Below are 17,779 nucleotides of genomic sequence, written 5' to 3'. Positions count from 1 at the left end.
AAGTCAAAGTCTGCAGCTCTTGCGTGCGTGCATATAGGTCCGAAAATCTCTCTCTTCCTCTTCTTTCGCGGTTCTCCCTCTCGTGGCTTATATGCGCGCATTCCGACGTGTGCGGTACATTTTTTTCTTTATATATACCTAAAAGAACATCCTTCTCTCGTTCTCTGCTAACTGATGTACCTGTGCATGCGATGGGGACGTCTTATATATTTAAAGTGCGCGAGTTTTTTTCAATAAACGCCTCGAGATTTCGGAGCGCAAACGCGTGGAAAAGGTGATGTTATCCTGTCGGCGTCGAGCGTCACGTGCAGTACATTTTTTGTTCTTTACTCGAGGTCATCTGCGTTTATATCGGGTCATTTCATCAATACCCATGACAAATTTAACGACTCTGCTTCAAAATTGTCACTTCGTAGGATAATATTGACTCGTTGCTTTTTTTTTTAAATCTCAATAGGTATTTTCAAGAGGTTTCATGTATTTAAAAACCCAAAATGTTATATTTTTTAAAAAAATTTTCTAGAAAAAGGTATTGGGATAGATATATTCATCATCGATTTGAGATGAAAGCAGAATTAAATTTGAGAAATGCTTACTAATATAGGTATGTTCGAGGAAAAGGGAAAAATTGACACCGAATTGTCTAAAAGTTTTAGTACAATTACAATACAGGGAAAGATAGTTATTCAGTTTTGTAAAACGAATAATGTGTTTTGAGCTTGAAGTTTTTACCGATTGATGAAAGCTCAAATCCAAATCTGAATATGCGGCAGAAGTGGAAAATTTCACTGGTCCCTTTTTCCCCAGTTATGCATATTTACTTAATTCTTCTAATGTTGATCATTAAAATTCTTACTGAGCAACGAGATCTTTTAGTTTAAAATTTAGCCCACAAACCATTCGTACTTTAGCTATTAATTTGATGATCTATCGAGTTGATTTTGATGAATTAATGTTTCAAGCTGAATGATAACATGATATAACAAAAAATGCAAGATTTGTAGCAGATCACTATCATCTATGTGCATTTGATTTGTGCAAAAAGAAGCCTCTCGAATATAGCAAGCATCGGTGGTATATGTGCCATCCACAAAAGCCAGAGAGGCCGCGTCACTGCAGACCTTTTTCTCTTTCTCTCTCCTTCTTCCTTCCTGCTCCTTTTTTGCCCAAGAGAAAGACCTATTCTCTGTTCCTCTTTCTCTTTTAGCTTCTCTTTTGCTCGAGTCTTGTCTTGTTCTTCGTGGTTCTCTCCCCGCCAAGCTTTGTAGCTCGAGTCACCGGAGCAGCGCCAGTGGAGGAGCTCTGGCTTAAGGGCAGCCACAGGCGAGCGTCGCTCCTATACATGTGTATTGCGCGCGCGGCTCTCTCTCTCTCTCTTTCTCGCTCTTTCTCCGGCACAGGCCGCTGCCGTGAGATTCAACTGGCGAAGTAACAGTCCAGTCGTTCGCGCGCCTTTGAATAGCGAGGTTGCGTTTATTCGCGCTAAAGGATTTGTCTTCCTCCCGAATACATAGCGTGTGAGCTTATCGAGTTTACACGATAATTCATCAACTCGTGCATCGTTCGCTTTTGTTTTTTTCTCTACTTAACGGCTATCGACATGTCTACGGTGGAACTGCTCATCAGGTGAGTTTTTGCGACGATTTATGTTTAAAGATAACGCCACTCGTTGGTGCATAAGAGACCGCGTGAATGGAACGAAAAACGCATAAATCGAGCCTCGATTTTTCTCTCGGCTCGTAGCCAACGCACTACCGGCGTGCGAATGGGAATTTCAAGAATGTTTCACACTTGTGTTCGTATAGATCGCGCAATGATTTATATAAATATATGTATGCGCTCTCGAGCAAACCGATGCATCGTAAAACTCGCTTCGTTTTAATCTCGCGATAAAAAAAAAAGAAAAGAAAATATATGTAGGTACATGATCGATAGTCTGGACGAGTAGTACCGAAAGAGAAAAAAGAGAGCGAGAGAAAAAGGGGAGGAAAAAGAGAGAATAAGATACAATTTAATATTCTATAGATATGTGCGATTCACGGGATCGCGTACGGACGACGACGGGGTGCGTCAACGTCAATTGTTGAGAATTTTTTTGGCCGTGGCGGCGTTAATAAACTCGAGTGCGCGCATACTGTCACTCGCACGATGCTCCCCCGCTTAATTGCTTGTTTTACTCTCTTTCTCTCGCTCGACTCGGATTTTTTTTTCAACTCGCGTAAAATGCGCAAACTGCCTCGAGTGTGTGTACACCGTAAACCCGCGTGTACAGGCGTATCTTTGCATGTGAATGAACATTTTTGCGCGCTACGTGTCAATGAACTTGCGAGGATAATGTAGCCGAGCCTAATGAAGTTTCAATTTTTTTTTCACTAAAAACCAAGTGTGTACTCGCGCGCTGACTCTGGCGTGTGCGATGTCGTTTGACAGAATGCATCCTACCAGCTCTCTTTTCTTTCTTCCTTTCTTTTCTTTTTCTTTGAAAAAAGTGAGAAGATAATTCTTGGTCATGTAACGGCGAGCTTTACTGGCTGTAGCATATAATGTATACCATTGTTAAATTGTGCATACATGTGCGTGCATTTGTAGCACCTCCTCGTACAATGTGTCAATGTTGAATATTGTGACAAGTGCTTGACTTATTCACGGACGAAACTTCTTTGATCGCCGGCATATAGCTGTAACATCGATTAGTGTCGCGCACATCCTCATTCACGGCTGCTGCGGCTGGAGGCTAAAATGAGAATATTTGCGGATCGTTTAAATTTACACACCTTTGTAGCTTTAACGTACAATCAAACTTGATGTACAAATAATCGTATATTAATTTATTCAAAAAAAAGTTCAAATTTAACTGCTTATAGCTATAAAATATTTTTCAAATCCTGCTAAAGTGAACATTTTCTCGACGCCATGATACGTTGTCTAGAATTTATTATATAAGTTAAGAGGGTTATCAATTTTTAATCATGACGTAGTTCTCGAAAATTTTTTCGGAAATTTTTAAAACTTATAATGTCTATTAGAACATTTTTACTGGAACATTTTAATCATAAAATAATTAAATGGCCTGAAGGTACGAGTATTTACGTTTGTTGGCCGATTCGTCACCATTCGACCACTCATCGTCAAATCTACTTTGAAAACCGCACTGAAAAAATGTATTTTCGATGACGAATCGCAAAGCTCAGTTTCTAGAAACTTATGTCATCAATATAAATTTTTTGGTATAAAATGACTACTTTGGACAATACATTTGGGTTGTTCTCTTACTTAAAAAAAAAAACGCCGCGCGCGTTTTTATTTTAAGTAGGAGAATGACTCATTTTGTTATTTCGATAAAATTACGATTTTTAATTTCTAACAACGCGTTAGTTTTATTTGAATAATTGTCCAAGTCCTATGACATCTACGGCTATCTTTGTCCAGTGCTTGGTTAAATTCTTTACTCTGCAATCGTAAAAACAAGGCAGCAAAACTAATGATCCGCATCACGTGCAGGAGGGGATGACACGTTACACCGAGGCAAGCAGCAGCAGCTGTACAAAAAGTGGCGTTAATTTAACGCGCGTCAGGTCGAAAAATACATTTGCACACATCTAGCTCGCGTCGAGCGATCATCGCGCTAGGATATACACGATAACGGTTCGTTTATTGTCCATCGATTGCAAACGCCTGTTATCTGTCACTTTCTCGCGACGGCGACGGCGGTGGTGTTGGCTCGTCGACGATGTTGGGCGTATATATAATATTACGCTATTTGAGGCATTGATTCGTAAACAGAGTTCGAGGAGAATCGCGGCGCGTTGGACGATGCACGTGGATTCACCGTTAGGCTTATCGATACAAATTGAGAATAGTCGAGAAAATACTCGAACCCGATACCTTAGGTGTTTACGCGCGGGAAAGTATGCAGTTGACTGGAGAGTCGCACAGTACACGTTATTACATGGCCCGAATTATCTCATTAAATTGCTCGAAAGCTCTCGATCGTAGATGTCGCGTCGATGGCATGTCTTTTTGTGAAAATCGGTAGGAGCAAGCCTGGACGAGATCGGCAAGTGCCCTTGAGGATCGCGCCGATCGACCCATATATTGGCGCGGAGCCGATGTGCAGCAGGCATCCCCCCGCAGAGCTACTGCCGAGCACACACATAAGATGAAAGGTTCGCGTGCGGTGGCATGTGGATCGCGACCCACGTCTCGAGGATATTATTTGAGCCGCACATACACGCCACATACACGCTTCGCAGTGGGAATCTGCTGCGTCGCTTCGCCCATACTAGCTTCGTTTTTACCAGTAAATGCGCTACACACACACACAAGCATAGAGAGAGACTATTGCTGTTGGAGCGCATAGTGGCTAGTGCATATTATACCTGAGAGAGTCTTGGCCGCGCGATAATACCGTTATGCAATCCTTATACGAGCGGCTCAGCTCGCAAGCGCACTTAAATAATACGGAGCCACACACGTATACGCAGCAACGCTTAGCAGCCTAGAGCCGATAGGTGTACACACGCACGTACTCGGGCGCGCACTTGGCATTAACTAATTTTCACCTACATAGCGCCTATATGCGCGCGACTTTATTGTTTACTCGCTGACCCACAAAGTCAAGTTGAAAGAAATTGAATAATTTCCGCATCGAATCGGATTGCGAGCCGAGAAAGGAGAATCCTCGCCGCTCACAGGCACGAGGAATAGGCGAGGTGTCGCGTCAGGTATCTGCAATGCGCACAGCAAGAGGCGAGATCGAGGGAGGCTAAAAAAGCGACTGCGACGCGCCGAGGATGAAAGGGAAAGAAACAAAGGTGCGTGTTAAATTCTATTTTGTCAGGGCTTCTTGGTCGTCGAAGTCGTGCTGCTTCTTCTTTGGCGTGCCTTTTTTTCTGCGCTCGCGTCGCGTACACACACACACATGGAGAAATCGTGGGAAGCTCGAGAGCATGCTCGGCCTCGCGCAGTAGCTATGTGTATGCAGTAACGTGGCACAAACGAGCGAGCGACACGGAAGGAGAGCTAGTAGTCTAGCGACGACACACGGCAGAAATAGCATAGAGAGACTCGGAGGTGTAGGAGGATCTTTCCTCTCTATCTTGTCTTTATACACGATATATATAGCGTGCACTGCGTCCTTAGCGCTCGGCCGGAGCAAGCGCAGACGCGGGCGGGCGATTTTTCCGCGATAAAATCTCATAACCGATGCCAAGCACGCGCGAGAGCTTTAGCTACCGTATACCTCTGTACACTCTTTATACGAGCCAGCAGCGGCGACTGATTAATTTTCCTACGCTTTTCTTCTCGGATGGTGCCAACTTGTATTTTTTTCAATTCGCCTCGGCGACTTGGCCTTTTTTTCGAACAAATATATACTTGTACGTATATTTATGTACGAATGATAAACACACTGGAGGTTGGGTATACATAAGCGACACAGAACGCCGCGGCGCAGCAAAAAGTTATTTTTTGTCGACCAAGGATGAAGATTTGCGCGTTTATTCGCGTTAAAAGAGCCCGACGATAAACGTGCGCTCGACTCGTCGTGCGGCGGCGTCCTTTTCCTTCGCTCGGCTTCGGCCTTTTAGACATGCGAATGCGACTTGGCTCTGCAGCGAGCTTATATTATGTATTTGCTCTCGTATCTCGGGGAGCCTAACTTGGAGCTTATTGTGTGTATATTGTACACTGCCTGGCTCGACTGTGTATATATAGCCAGTCGTATCAAACTTATGAGCCTACTTGGCTCGAACTTGTGCGTGCGACCATGTGTTTACATTGTTGTAATAGCTCAAATTGGCCAAGCTCGAGCCTCGCTCGGTGAGTTATTGATTTTTTCCGCTCGCCTGCGCCTGCCTTACTTATACACGCACGAAACACGCCGAGTACTTACTCTGCTGCATCACCGATCGGATCGGCCTCTCTCGACTCATTTCGGACTCGTAATTTCTCATTAATATTCCAAGCCGAAGAAAAGGTCGCTTCGATCGAGCGGCAGCTTTTGTTTCATATGTAATATACACGTAAGCGCGCGTATCATCCTTACAGCAGTTTTTCCATCATCCCTTAGGGCGATTTACCGAATTTTTTCTGCGTTCCAACGAGTCTCTCTCCTGTTCTATCCAATGCAATACGCACATATGCCCCCAAGCTGCGTCTTCCTACGTTACTTTCCCATTTTTTCCTTCACTTTTTTTCCTTTTTTTTTTTGCTGCAAATCAATCCTTGTATACGCATTGCAATTGCGCCGCGTGCATCGCTGCCATATATCGTTTTCTCTCTCTCTCTCTCTCGCTAGCTCGCGACGTCATGTTTATTTCATCGTTTATCGCAAGCTATCCATCGTCGAAATTGAATAAAATTTCCTATCGCTCGAGTATAGAATTATAAATTACGGCGAAAATTCTGCAGGTCGATTTGCTGTAATATAAAGATGTGAAGCTGCGGAAACGCAGCTTATTACAAGTTACTTATGCACGTGCAGTTTATTAAATATAAAGGCGCGTTTAGCCGACGCTCGACGGGGCCGATTAAAAAATAATTTCACACTGCAGATATATAGAGTCGCGCGCAGATGTACCACAAATTAAATGTTTCACATAGTTCCTGGAAGTAGCTATTTCTCTCTCTCTCTCTCTCTTTCTATACGCGCTAAACTATTTCGAGCTAGGAGCAATATATATACGTATGCCGTATAATAATAGGAACCTTGCGTTTCTTTTTCAATCATCGCTCGCTTTACGTGATATTATAGAGAGTTTGAGCGGTGGAGCGCGCAAGGTTACACGAGCCGCAGACGAGACGAAAAATCCGACGAAACAATTAGAAATATTTAAGGGCCAAGTCCGATCCGAGCTTCGGACGCTGGGCAATTAAACGCATGCCCTCGTCTCATCCTGTGCCCGTGCGCGCGCTCAAATTCCACGCGAACTCTCGTCAGAGTCATGCGACTTTTTCGTACGGCTGCGTACCAAGTATATAGACACGAATTCTCGTGCAATTTTGCGCCGAGATTTTGCGCTAAAAAGTTCAAGTCGAGCTTTTTGCCGTGACGCGTGCGTAGTTTATACATACGCATCGGTCGAGCGCGTTGAAAAGTCGTGTACAAAAGGCATCCACGCGAGTGCAAGAGCCGAGGCGGAAAACGCATCGGTACACATACTATAATGTATACGCCATACAAGAGCGAGAAAAGCAATTAAGAATCACTTAGGCGCAAAAACATAATAGTGGCACACGCGCCAGTAGTACATATTATATGAAGTGTTAGATAGCTACGCACATATATTCAGCGGCGGATCGTCATTAGCACAGTACGCCTACTTGAACTACTTGTCTTGTGTTACGATACGAAAGCGCGTTCGTGTGTGCGCGGCTTCCTATCTCTATTCTTCTTTCGCGGTATAGGTAGCTCATAATTCGCGCGCCGCAACTACATTAATTAGCTGCACATTTATATATATATATATGAGCAGTTTTTTCATATATGTACAACTTTTGTGCGGGGGGTTCTCGGATCTGCCCCAAAATTTAGTATGTTATTTGGGTATGTGAAAATAGCCCTCAGGTAAATTTTTAGCCCTCTAGGGGCCTTAGGGCCCAAATTTGGGCCCCTCGAAGGTCCAAAAATAGCCGTTTTTACCCATTTTTGCGTATTATTCAAATATTTGTAACTCGGGCACCGGTGCATATTTTTTAACTCTGAGGGTCGCATTTTTTAGGTCAAGACATGTACTTTTCGTAAAAAAATTATGTAGAGCTCGATAGACCAACCCCCGGTTATGGGGGGGCAATGAAGGGGGATGAAAAATCGCAAAATTGACGTTTTTTAGCTTTTTTTGAATTGATGCAGAAGGCGACTGGATTGACGTATTTACTTTTGCAACGTCTCATTTTAAAGGTATTTTCATTACCTTTAAATTGCCGTGCGCAGAATTAAGATTGGTTCAAAAACGACGGAGATAGAGCTGTTTAAAGGTGTCAACATTATGAAAAAAGGCGTTTTTTCGAGATTTCGATAAGCTGTAACTTTTTTCTAGTAACATGAATCTCTTTGAAATTTTATGTGAAAGTAGTTGATTACATGTAGTTTGAAGCCATGTAGGTAAGGATCTTGGTATTTGCCTCTATAACCGAAAACGAGGCCCCCGAAATCCGGCACTTTAGCCCTTATATAGGCAAAATACATGTTAAATTGGGCGGCAAAACTATTTGGTAACTCCTGAAATTATCGCAAAATAAACATAAAAAAAAAATCAAAAACCCCATATTAAACGTATTTTTCGACGAGGAATCCAATGGTAACCTCGAATTTGACCTTGAACATAACCTCTAAACTATAGCGAACCAAAATTGATTTTTCGCACGGTGACCCCCTTTTTTTATTTCAGATTTGAAAAGAGCGGAAAATTTCACGTTCAAATACATATTTCGTTTTTTTTTTCAAGGTAATTTTAAGGGCCCCACAGATCAAGAATAAACTCTTTGGCTGAGTTTAATATTAGTTTTAATGGAGCCTTCATTTTCAAACTGTGGGGCCCTTAAAATTACCTTGAAAAAAAAAACGAAATATGTATTTGAACGTGAAATTTTCCGCTCTTTTCAAATCTGAAATAAAAAAAGGGGGTCACCGTGCGAAAAATCAATTTTGGTTCGCTATAGTTTAGAGGTTATGTTCAAGGTCAAATTCGAGGTTACCATTGGATTCCTCGTCGAAAAATACGTTTAATATGGGGTTTTTGATTTTTTTTTTATGTTTATTTTGCGATAATTTCAGGAGTTACCAAATAGTTTTGCCGCCCAATTTAACATGTATTTTGCCTATATAAGGGCTAAAGTGCCGGATTTCGGGGGCCTCGTTTTCGGTTATAGAGGCAAATACCAAGATCCTTACCTACATGGCTTCAAACTACATGTAATCAACTACTTTCACATAAAATTTCAAAGAGATTCATGTTACTAGAAAAAAGTTACAGCTTATCGAAATCTCGAAAAAACGCCTTTTTTCATAATGTTGACACCTTTAAACAGCTCTATCTCCGTCGTTTTTGAACCAATCTTAATTCTGCGCACGGCAATTTAAAGGTAATAAAAATACCTTTAAAATGAGACGTTGCAAAAGTAAATACGTCAATCCAGTCGCCTTCTGCATCAATTCAAAAAAAGCTAAAAAACGTCAATTTTGCGATTTTTCATCCCCCTTCATTGCCCCCCCATAACCGGGGGTTGGTCTATCGAGCTCTACATAATTTTTTTACGAAAAGTACATGTCTTGACCTAAAAAATGCGACCCTCAGAGTTAAAAAATATGCACCGGTGCCCGAGTTACAAATATTTGAATAATACGCAAAAATAGGTAAAAACGGCTATTTTTGGACCTTCGAGGGGCCCAAATTTGGGCCCTAAGGCCCCTAGAGGGCTAAAAATTTACCTGAAGGCTATTTTCACATACCCAAATAACATACTAAATTTTGGGGCAGATCCGAGAACCCCCCGCACAAAAGTTGTACATATATGAAAAAACTGCTCATATATTATATATACCAATGCTATAACAAAAACAAGTAAATAATTGGGATGCTTGCAATTTTTCTAATTCACCATTCGCATATATATATAATAATATATATAATATTATTTTTTATATACGTATTAACAAGCTGCTAATTTTTCTTTCTCGCGTTTCCAAAGGCATCTAAACATCAATCATCGCTGTGCGCTGCTCGTTGGCCGCAACGCAATTCGCTGTTAATTAAGATGTAATTCGGATGTAATTAAAGCTATAGTGAATCTCGGGTCATCGGGGCTTGTTACATTTATACACTTTACGTCGTTATCACTTAACTTTTCTCTGCTCGGCAGTTTTAATTAAAATCCGCTGGAATGAATGAAACGCGCTCGGGTTATGCTGAACTTTTTGCACGATACTCGAGTCTCTTTTTCAACTATTTTGCTAAACAATCCGCTAGTGCACGGCTGCTATTACTTACTGCGGTGGCGGCACTTGTTTATACGCATTATACACACATGTTTACGTGCGTTAAAGTTCGTTGACGCGTGTAAACGAAACCATTGCGGTATATGCGCATGCGATGCGTCCGCACAACTATATATCGCGCATAGACGACGTTATGTTTACAGGAGGGCTGGCAGACGTCGCCATCGCGGCCAATAGCGTGCCCCATAGCTGGCGAATAGTCTCTCACAGATATTACGTCTGTGGTATAATATGAGAGATGCATGCGTGAGTCTGCAGCAGTGGTTTATACCTCTTGTTCTCTTTTGCCAGTCAGGCCGCGAGTAATCTTCATCGGTTATGGCTTAATTCTTCGCAACTTTTCTCTCTCTCTCTCTCTCTCTCTCTTGGCTATGTTTTATAAATACGCACGAGCTGGCGCATCGTAATTCAAGCCGAGGTGTGCGTTCATGTCCACGGCTGCGCAGCCTCATTATATGACTTGTATCGTCAATCGGACGGCCCATTAGACGAACCTGGCGTAGACACGCTAAAACATCAGGCTTGACGGGTTCGACGCTCCGCGGGTAACGTGCGGGTTAAAAGCCGCATACGTATGCCATCGGGGCTTCACGTAATACTAATTTCCGCCGTGTCGGGCACAATCTTTTCGAGCTCGCGAATCCAACAGGATTACACGAGGGTTTTTTGTGCGAGCATCAGGTCGGCGTGATACATATTTGTCGTGTAAGCGAACCCCCTTAAACACTTCATCCGTCATGTCGCGCGCGCTAGGTATATAGGCTGCGGATCGCAGTTCGTCGCAGAGTTAAGTAGCAGTTTTCTCTCTCGGGCGCGATCGAAGCGATTAAAAAGGAGCTTTGAGCGCGATAGAGGTGACGATTAAAAAACTCGCGCGATTCCCCGTAGCCAGCGACTAGTTGCAGCGCATTATACGGACACGTCTATGTGCGCGTATATAGTAACGATCGTGTCATGTCTTGCTGCTGCCTCTGCTGGTTTTGCTACTGCACATGAGCGAAGAGAGAGATGCGCTGCTGCTGCTGCAACCGGTTTCATGGGTGCAGGCATAGGTAAAGCGATGCGAAAAAAAACAAAAATAAAAAAAAAGAGCAAGAAAAATAAAAGCAAAAGCTTCTAACCGTTTAAGTATTATTCAGCTGTCGGTGGCGGTGGTGGCGGTTATATATATAAACACCAGTAGGATCGTATGTAAGAGAATCGCTCGGGAAGAAACTCTGCACTCTTTGCAGCAGCTATATAATGGAATACAGCTCAGTGGCTATATTATAAGAATCCAGACGCACGCTGTACAAGTATCGAATCGGGAATGGGGAAGTCAACGCAAGCGCATATATAATATCGCGCCTACATTATACCGGTCAAAGATATTATGCCACCGAGGCTGCCACCGTCGGGTCGAGATCGTGGCCCGCGACATCGGGAGGAGGAAAGCAGAGGATAAAAGGGGAAAAAGCCATAGCCGAGCAGTGACAAGGGATATTTTAAAGTTCGCCCGTCGAAGCATCGATCCTCGCGTGAGCTTTACGAGCGTCGCTCGGGTGGCCTTTTTTTCTCTTTTCTTAATAAATTGAACCCTAGCCTCGCGCACGCACGCACGCACATACTTACACGCGAGTGCATTGTGCGACCACTCTTACCTACATACGCGATGCATAATCGTCCGTAATATATGTATAAATGTGCGTGTGCCGTGGTTGGCTGGAAAAAAATCAGCTCTTTTCTCTCGTTCTCGAGTTGCAGCTGCAGCATCCATATTTATTCGCATATGTACGCAGCGAACAAGACGAATAAGAAGCCTTTCCGAGTGGAGGCATTTTCTCGCAATTCGCACGCGTTGCAAATATATAGATGTACGTGTGTGCGAGTCTGCCTGTATATATATACTCCATCGTACCTACGCGTCCTATTCCATTAAGTCGTACAAATACATATATCTCGAAAGTTTCCTGCCTACATATATAAGCTTCTTTTACTTTTTCTTCTTCTTCTTCTTCTTCTTCTTCTCCGTCTTTTTCCTCAGCCTCGTATGCTGAGACTACAATGAACAAGTTTTAAGGCTTTCCTCCTATCAAGTGCACACACACATATATATTTCCATAAAGTGTAATAATACAGTCGTTGGCAGAATTTCTTCCATACGTATACGTTACGAGTCTTCTCGCACCTCGTTGGCGTCGCTGGCGAAAACATAGCTATATCCATAGACGTGTGTCGAGGATGAAAAAAAGCCAAGTCGAACGTCGATATATACTCGTTGGAGAAACGTACGATAGAGGAGCATCTCGCGCCCCTCTCGGGACTATAAACATCGTCGCATGATGGATGCAGTGCCACATAACAGCTACTGGTACTAGTATATAGTACTAGTTTTCGGAGCAGCTCGCTCGCTGCAAGAGTACCGATCTGCTGCAAGGAGGAGCTGCTTCCAGCCACCCATATATAAGTACGTCAATGCGTGCGCGTCTACTGCGCACACGACTCGCGACGCAGAGTCAATGACTCGAGAGGAATTTATTTTTCACACGCGGATAACAGATTTGCCAGTTTGCGACGAGGTTTCGCGCGCGTGCGCGACTCGCCGGAAGTAATGACTCGACTCTCGGCCGTCGTCCAGCATTGTTGGGTCGCGGATCGAGCTCCCTGTGCCGCCGGGCCTCGTTGCGCAGAAAAAAACAAGAAGAAGAAAGAAATCGGAGCAAAATTTAGCCGCGCGTACGTTGCGCGAGTTGCTGCAAGCGCAAAAAATGAGAAGAAATTAGAGGTGCTACATGTGATCCTATGCGCGTATACGGCCTTATGGGAAAGAGCCTCGTCGATTCGTGCCTGTAAGGCATGTTTATCCGGCGAAGATCGGAAACCACCTCGGAGCTGTTTTTTTTCTCTCCTTACGTTCATCATCGTTTCAATTAACCGCATTAGATTAATTAATGCCGTATTCAGTTACGGCCGACCTGTTACATGCTCATCGTCGTCGTCGTCGTCGTCGTCGTCCTCGTCTTGTATAACTATATATAAAATACGGAGCGTTGCGCGCGTAACGTTTAATGCGGCAGCAGGCGTATACGATCGTTAAAAAGTCCCTCGTGTCGGACGTGTATCGTGTACACATGCCTGTGTGCAGTGCAGTGCAGTCTGTAATACATACACACACTTACACACATGCGAGATGATGCAGCAGCGCCAATGTTCCGAATTCCTCGGCTAGGAATCGCGAATCGAGATCGCGGCCTGCGAGGCGTGTTCCCTTGGGTCATCACCTTCCTTCAAACTGTTAACTGTAAAAGTGCACGCGCAAAAGAGCTCGACGCGCGACAGCTCTCGGTGTATCGTCATCTTTCTCGGTACCCAAGACGTTCGCGAGATGGAGAGAAAAAATGACGAAATGGAAAAAAAAAGAAAAATAAACGAACCGCACGAATCTAGAGAAAATCCCGTGTTTCTACTTTTGCTGTGATACGTATAGCGACATGTCTGTAAAGCACCGGAGCTGACAATGTTTTCCCGTGTCGCTCGATCATCGTCCGATTACGCTCTTTTGATGTCGCGAATCGTTGTTGTCTTTTTTGTCTCTCTTTTTCTTCTTCGCTCCTGTTTTTTTTCCAGCGTCGTATGTGATTTGTCGTGCCACAACTATCTATAGTATACCTGGCTGCATAGGCGTGCACGCGATTTACGCTTCGTATTCTTTCGTGCGTGGGAAATTCGGTACACGTTCGCTGGCGTTGCTAGAACTGCATGTAACTGCGTCGTCGGCTGATTTACGATACATACAACGCTCGACAATTGCGATCCGGAAAAGCTCGACAATCGAAAGAGATCGAGCCGCGCACATTCAATTTTCGCGAGCGCTAAACGCAGCGCGTACATAAACCTGCACCGCTGCAGCTCGTATCGATTTCAACGATAATTCATTACGATCGGCGCGTAATCTAGCTGCAGCCCCGCTTCGGATATAGGTGCATGGCGCGGATCGGGCCGGCTCCGGCGTGGCGCATGTAACGCATGTCCTGGCAATAAAGCCGCTCTCGCGTACGCGTATCATTTTCAATGGAGCCCCTTTATTTATATACAAGCGTCGAGCCGGTCCGCTTTATTATATTGTTTTCATCGCTGTAATCGGCATATTGTCCCAAGTGGTAGCATAAAAGTAGTTATTATTAGCAGCTCTCGTGAATCGGCCCAGCCCACCTGTGTCGGCGTACTATGTTATAGACCATGTAATATGTACCGCTCGATACGCTGTACATAACTGCGCATATCGCGTAATATCGTTATATCATTGAATCGCGGCCAACTGCTATGGGCCATTAGACGGCCGATTCGCCCGTCTCGATGATCCTGCGTACGCAAGATCGAAGCGCAGGCATCCAAACAAAAGTTAATGTTACTTCTGCCGAGCGTATGAAAGCGAGAGAGAGAGAAGCGATCGCCCCTACTTGGGCTTTTTTTTTCTCTTTCTTAAGTAGCAGTATTCGCGCGTCACAGTCCCATAATCACAGGCGGCTATTATAATAATACTTCCGCGATACGTGCGTGCTCGAGTCGAGAGCAGCTCGCTGTTTAACGGAACAGTCGCGGCCTGTAACATTGCAGCGCGTCTGTGTGTGTGTGCGCTATGTACACGTCTCTCGAGTGCAGCGAGGCCGATTCACGTGCAAGCCATTGCACGCGCGATTAATCCAGTTTATATGGACTCGCACCGACAGCGACGCGACTCTTTATTTGGTGTCAGGCGTCGTATCGTGGCTGCGTACTCCACACATCGCAGCCACCCTCTTTCATCTCTCCGTTACACAAAGTGTCCTTTTTTTGTTTGCGCCTCTTTTTTAGCCATTCATCGGGACATTGAAAATCAGCGCACGCATGCCATCCGCGCTGTCGAAAACGTCGCGAGCTTTGACGAATTTATATCGCGCCGAGTAATTAGTCTTGCTCGAGCTTTCCATACCTTTACATTTTTTGCCCTGGCTCTTTGGCGTTCGATCGGCGGCAGATCGAGAAAAGCGAAAAAGTATGAGCTACGCCGTGCGTCTCGTAATGTCAAGGTTGTTATACGGCATTTCTATTACGTATCAGTATAAAGTATACGCGTGCGATGCGTATGTATAGCTGCGCTGCACGTGGCAAGGGCGAGTTATGCCGCGTACAGGCCGATGTAAGGTATCCTCGCGCATGTATCCAGCTGCGTTATGTGCGCGCGTTATGATATAATTGGACGTCCTTATGTATAAGCCGGCGCGATCGCGACGAGGCAGTTATACGCAGTTAAGGTCGAGACTCGTCCACTCCGACAGCCGCCATGTGCACGCGCGCGCGCGTCTATCTGTACATACACGAAAGATCGATGTCGTTAATCTCATAAAACGCCATTACGCGCCGTGATTCGCTGCCTTGATTAATTCCCAGCAATTTCTTTATTGAATAGCGTCATTTTTCATGCCATACTCGCATTGCGAGCGTGTGTGCGCGTGTGTGTTATACGCGAGCTCGTACAACAGGGATAGATATGTACTTGTACCTCGAGCATGATCGATATGACATTTTTGCAGACTCAGCCTCGTGCTGATGCTGTCGAGCGAGTCGGTCCTCTCCATTCCCGAGGACTACGAGACCGTACGGACGAGCAACGGGGCCATCTTCAACCGGCTGGGCCTCGTGCAGCTGCAGCAGCCGGACTCGGGCCTCAGCGGCCACCACCGCAAGCGCTTGGCCCCCGAGTCCTTCCACATGAAGCCCTACTCGGGCAGCTCCTCGCCGATGGGCCGTCGACACAACGGCGGCTCCAGCAAGGACAGCCACGTCTACGTCGTCAAGCTGCCCGCCAGCCAGCCCTACTACAGCTTCGCCAAGCCCCTGCAGCAGCCCAATCCCGAGAACGTCACCCAGGCCGATCCCGGCTTCAAGAACAACGGCAAGCCCGCCAAGATCTACCACTGGAATCTGCCCATGGTCAAGAAGATCAACGAGAAGAAGAAGCAGATGGCCATGCTGAGGATGGAACAGGCCAGGAAGCAGCTCGAGGCCGATCGCGAGAGGCAGAAGATCGAGGACAAGTGGAACTACCTCAAAAAGTTGGAGCAGGACAGGTTGATCGGCCTCGACAGGAAGCCCTCGCGAAACAACGACAAGTGGTTGAGCCATCCGGAGCACGTGGAGCCAAGGTAAGCGTTCCTCGTCCACCCACAAACCCAAGTCCACCATCCACCAAACTCATCGATCCAACCGCAGAGATCGACTCGAATAAAGAGCTCCATTTTTTTTCTACATTTTTCTAGAACTGCTTCCGGCGATCACGCGACTCACCTAAAGATCATCCCCTCGTCCATCAGCAGTGACAAGATGTACCGCATCGACACGAGTGCCGAACGGCGACATCATCAGCAGCCGCAACAACAGGAGCCGTCCTATCAACATCACCGCCTCAACGCCCTGCACGAGCAGGTCAACGACCTTCATTCCGCCAATCCCAATTACCGCACCGGTTCCGAGTCCCAAAAGGCCAAGAAGCATCGCAAAAAGTCCGCCGTGTCGTACTACTACGCACCGGCTTTAACGGGCAAGTCCGCCTCGACGAGCCTCAACAAGCACTTCTCTGGCAATGGCAAGCCCAAAGCTTTCTACGTCATGGAGAAGAGCAGAAAACCCGTGTATTACCATCCGCTCTTACCTTAAATCTCTCGACTCTTCCGACGTTGACTTTATTTTTGCGTCATTTTCTCTTTTCGTTAAATTATACGTCTCGCGTCAAAATCGAGCATTTAAAATTTTTTCCATTTTTCCAATTGGTGCTGAGCGTCAAAGCACGAAGAAAAAACATTGGTGAATATGCACAGGGTAACGATTATCGAAGAATCTTTCAACGCGACAATATACTTATTCAGAAGCTTTTTTATATAATAAGTGTACGATAAAAAAAAAATTATTTTTACGACAAATACGGAACGGTATACGATATCGTTATTTTATAAAAATGTACGACACAATTAATTCTAGTAAGGCTGGACTTATTCGACGCAAGACTGCCTAATATAATTTTGTGCATTTTATACTTTGAGTATAAAACTGTAATTGCACAAATGTGAGACTGAAAAAAATAATGACGTCCTTAATCACGTTTACTAAGCTAAGAAAAATTTAATTATTACAACGGCGTAATTGAGTAAGACAACGAAACACGAATCGATCTGGTAGTTTTAAGATTTTGAAAAACGGAGCATACTGTAGATATTTAAAACGATGTATGAATGAATAAAGTAGTGTTTGTACGCGGCTTACTTGTAATCTTTCCTAGTTTTTAAGTGTTTAAAATATGAACGTTTTTGTATCGTATATATTTATTTATAATTTTATATTGTAATACAGTAGTGAGACGATGATGAAAAAAAATAATCTCGAATATTTTTCTCGAAAATTAACTTGTAACGAGGATGCATTTTTTGTCCTATCAACATGCCAATTTACGAGGCAACAAATTGGCACGTACAATAAAGTATTTATTATTAAAAAAAAAAAACTCTCAAAAGTCTCTCTTTAATCGAGCCGGGTATAAATTTATTTCATCGCAGCCCATGCACCGCCCAACAAGGCTTGACGAAAGTGTGTACAACGTGTATATATATAATCATTACATGATTAAACGCTGTCGAAAAAGATCGCACCCATGCGCGCAAGGCGTGTGCGAGAAGCGCTGCATATCCCCGAGCCAGTCGCAAGAAGGAAGACGTTGGTGAAAAATTAATTTCATCGAGTTGACGAGAAACTGCCAAAGTTATCAAGTAC

General features: G+C 44.5%; 1 protein-coding gene across 2 annotated transcripts; it reads left to right on the top strand.

The window, feature by feature from the left end:
* Positions 1-1,549: 1,549 nt before the first annotated feature.
* LOC106657941 lies at positions 1,550-16,852 on the top strand. 2 transcript variants are annotated; one of them, XM_014379655.2, is made up of 3 exons: positions 1,550-1,626; positions 15,550-16,161; positions 16,276-16,852. In XM_014379655.2, the coding sequence occupies exons 1-3, from the start codon at positions 1,601-1,603 to the stop codon at positions 16,670-16,672; spliced, it is 1,035 nt and encodes a 344-aa protein (XP_014235141.1). In that variant the 5' UTR covers positions 1,550-1,600; the 3' UTR covers positions 16,673-16,852. The 2 variants fall into 2 exon arrangements, with proteins under 2 accessions (XP_014235141.1, XP_023316613.1); XM_023460845.1 differs by lacking the exon at positions 1,550-1,626 and adding an exon at positions 5,759-5,820.
* Positions 16,853-17,779: the final 927 nt, after the last annotated feature.

Source organism: Trichogramma pretiosum, unplaced genomic scaffold (assembly GCF_000599845.2).
Source record: "Trichogramma pretiosum strain Unisexual culture from Peru unplaced genomic scaffold, Tpre_2.0 scaffold6, whole genome shotgun sequence".
Lineage (NCBI taxonomy): Eukaryota > Metazoa > Arthropoda > Insecta > Hymenoptera > Trichogrammatidae > Trichogramma > Trichogramma pretiosum.
Note: the sequence above shows the minus strand (reverse complement) of the source record. Positions and strands in the feature narration are given on the sequence as shown.

Bases quoted from the DNA above. Each gene is read 5' to 3' on its own strand.
- LOC106657941 (XM_023460845.1), top strand. From the start codon at position 5,768: ATGTGTTTACATTGTTGTAATAGCTCAAATTGGCCAAGCTCGAGCCTC. The intron at 5,821-15,549 runs GTGAGTTATTGA...ACATTTTTGCAG, and splicing joins CCAAGCTCGAGCCTCGCTCG to ACTCAGCCTCGTGCTGATGC. The intron at 16,162-16,275 runs GTAAGCGTTCCT...ACATTTTTCTAG, and splicing joins CCGGAGCACGTGGAGCCAAG to AACTGCTTCCGGCGATCACG.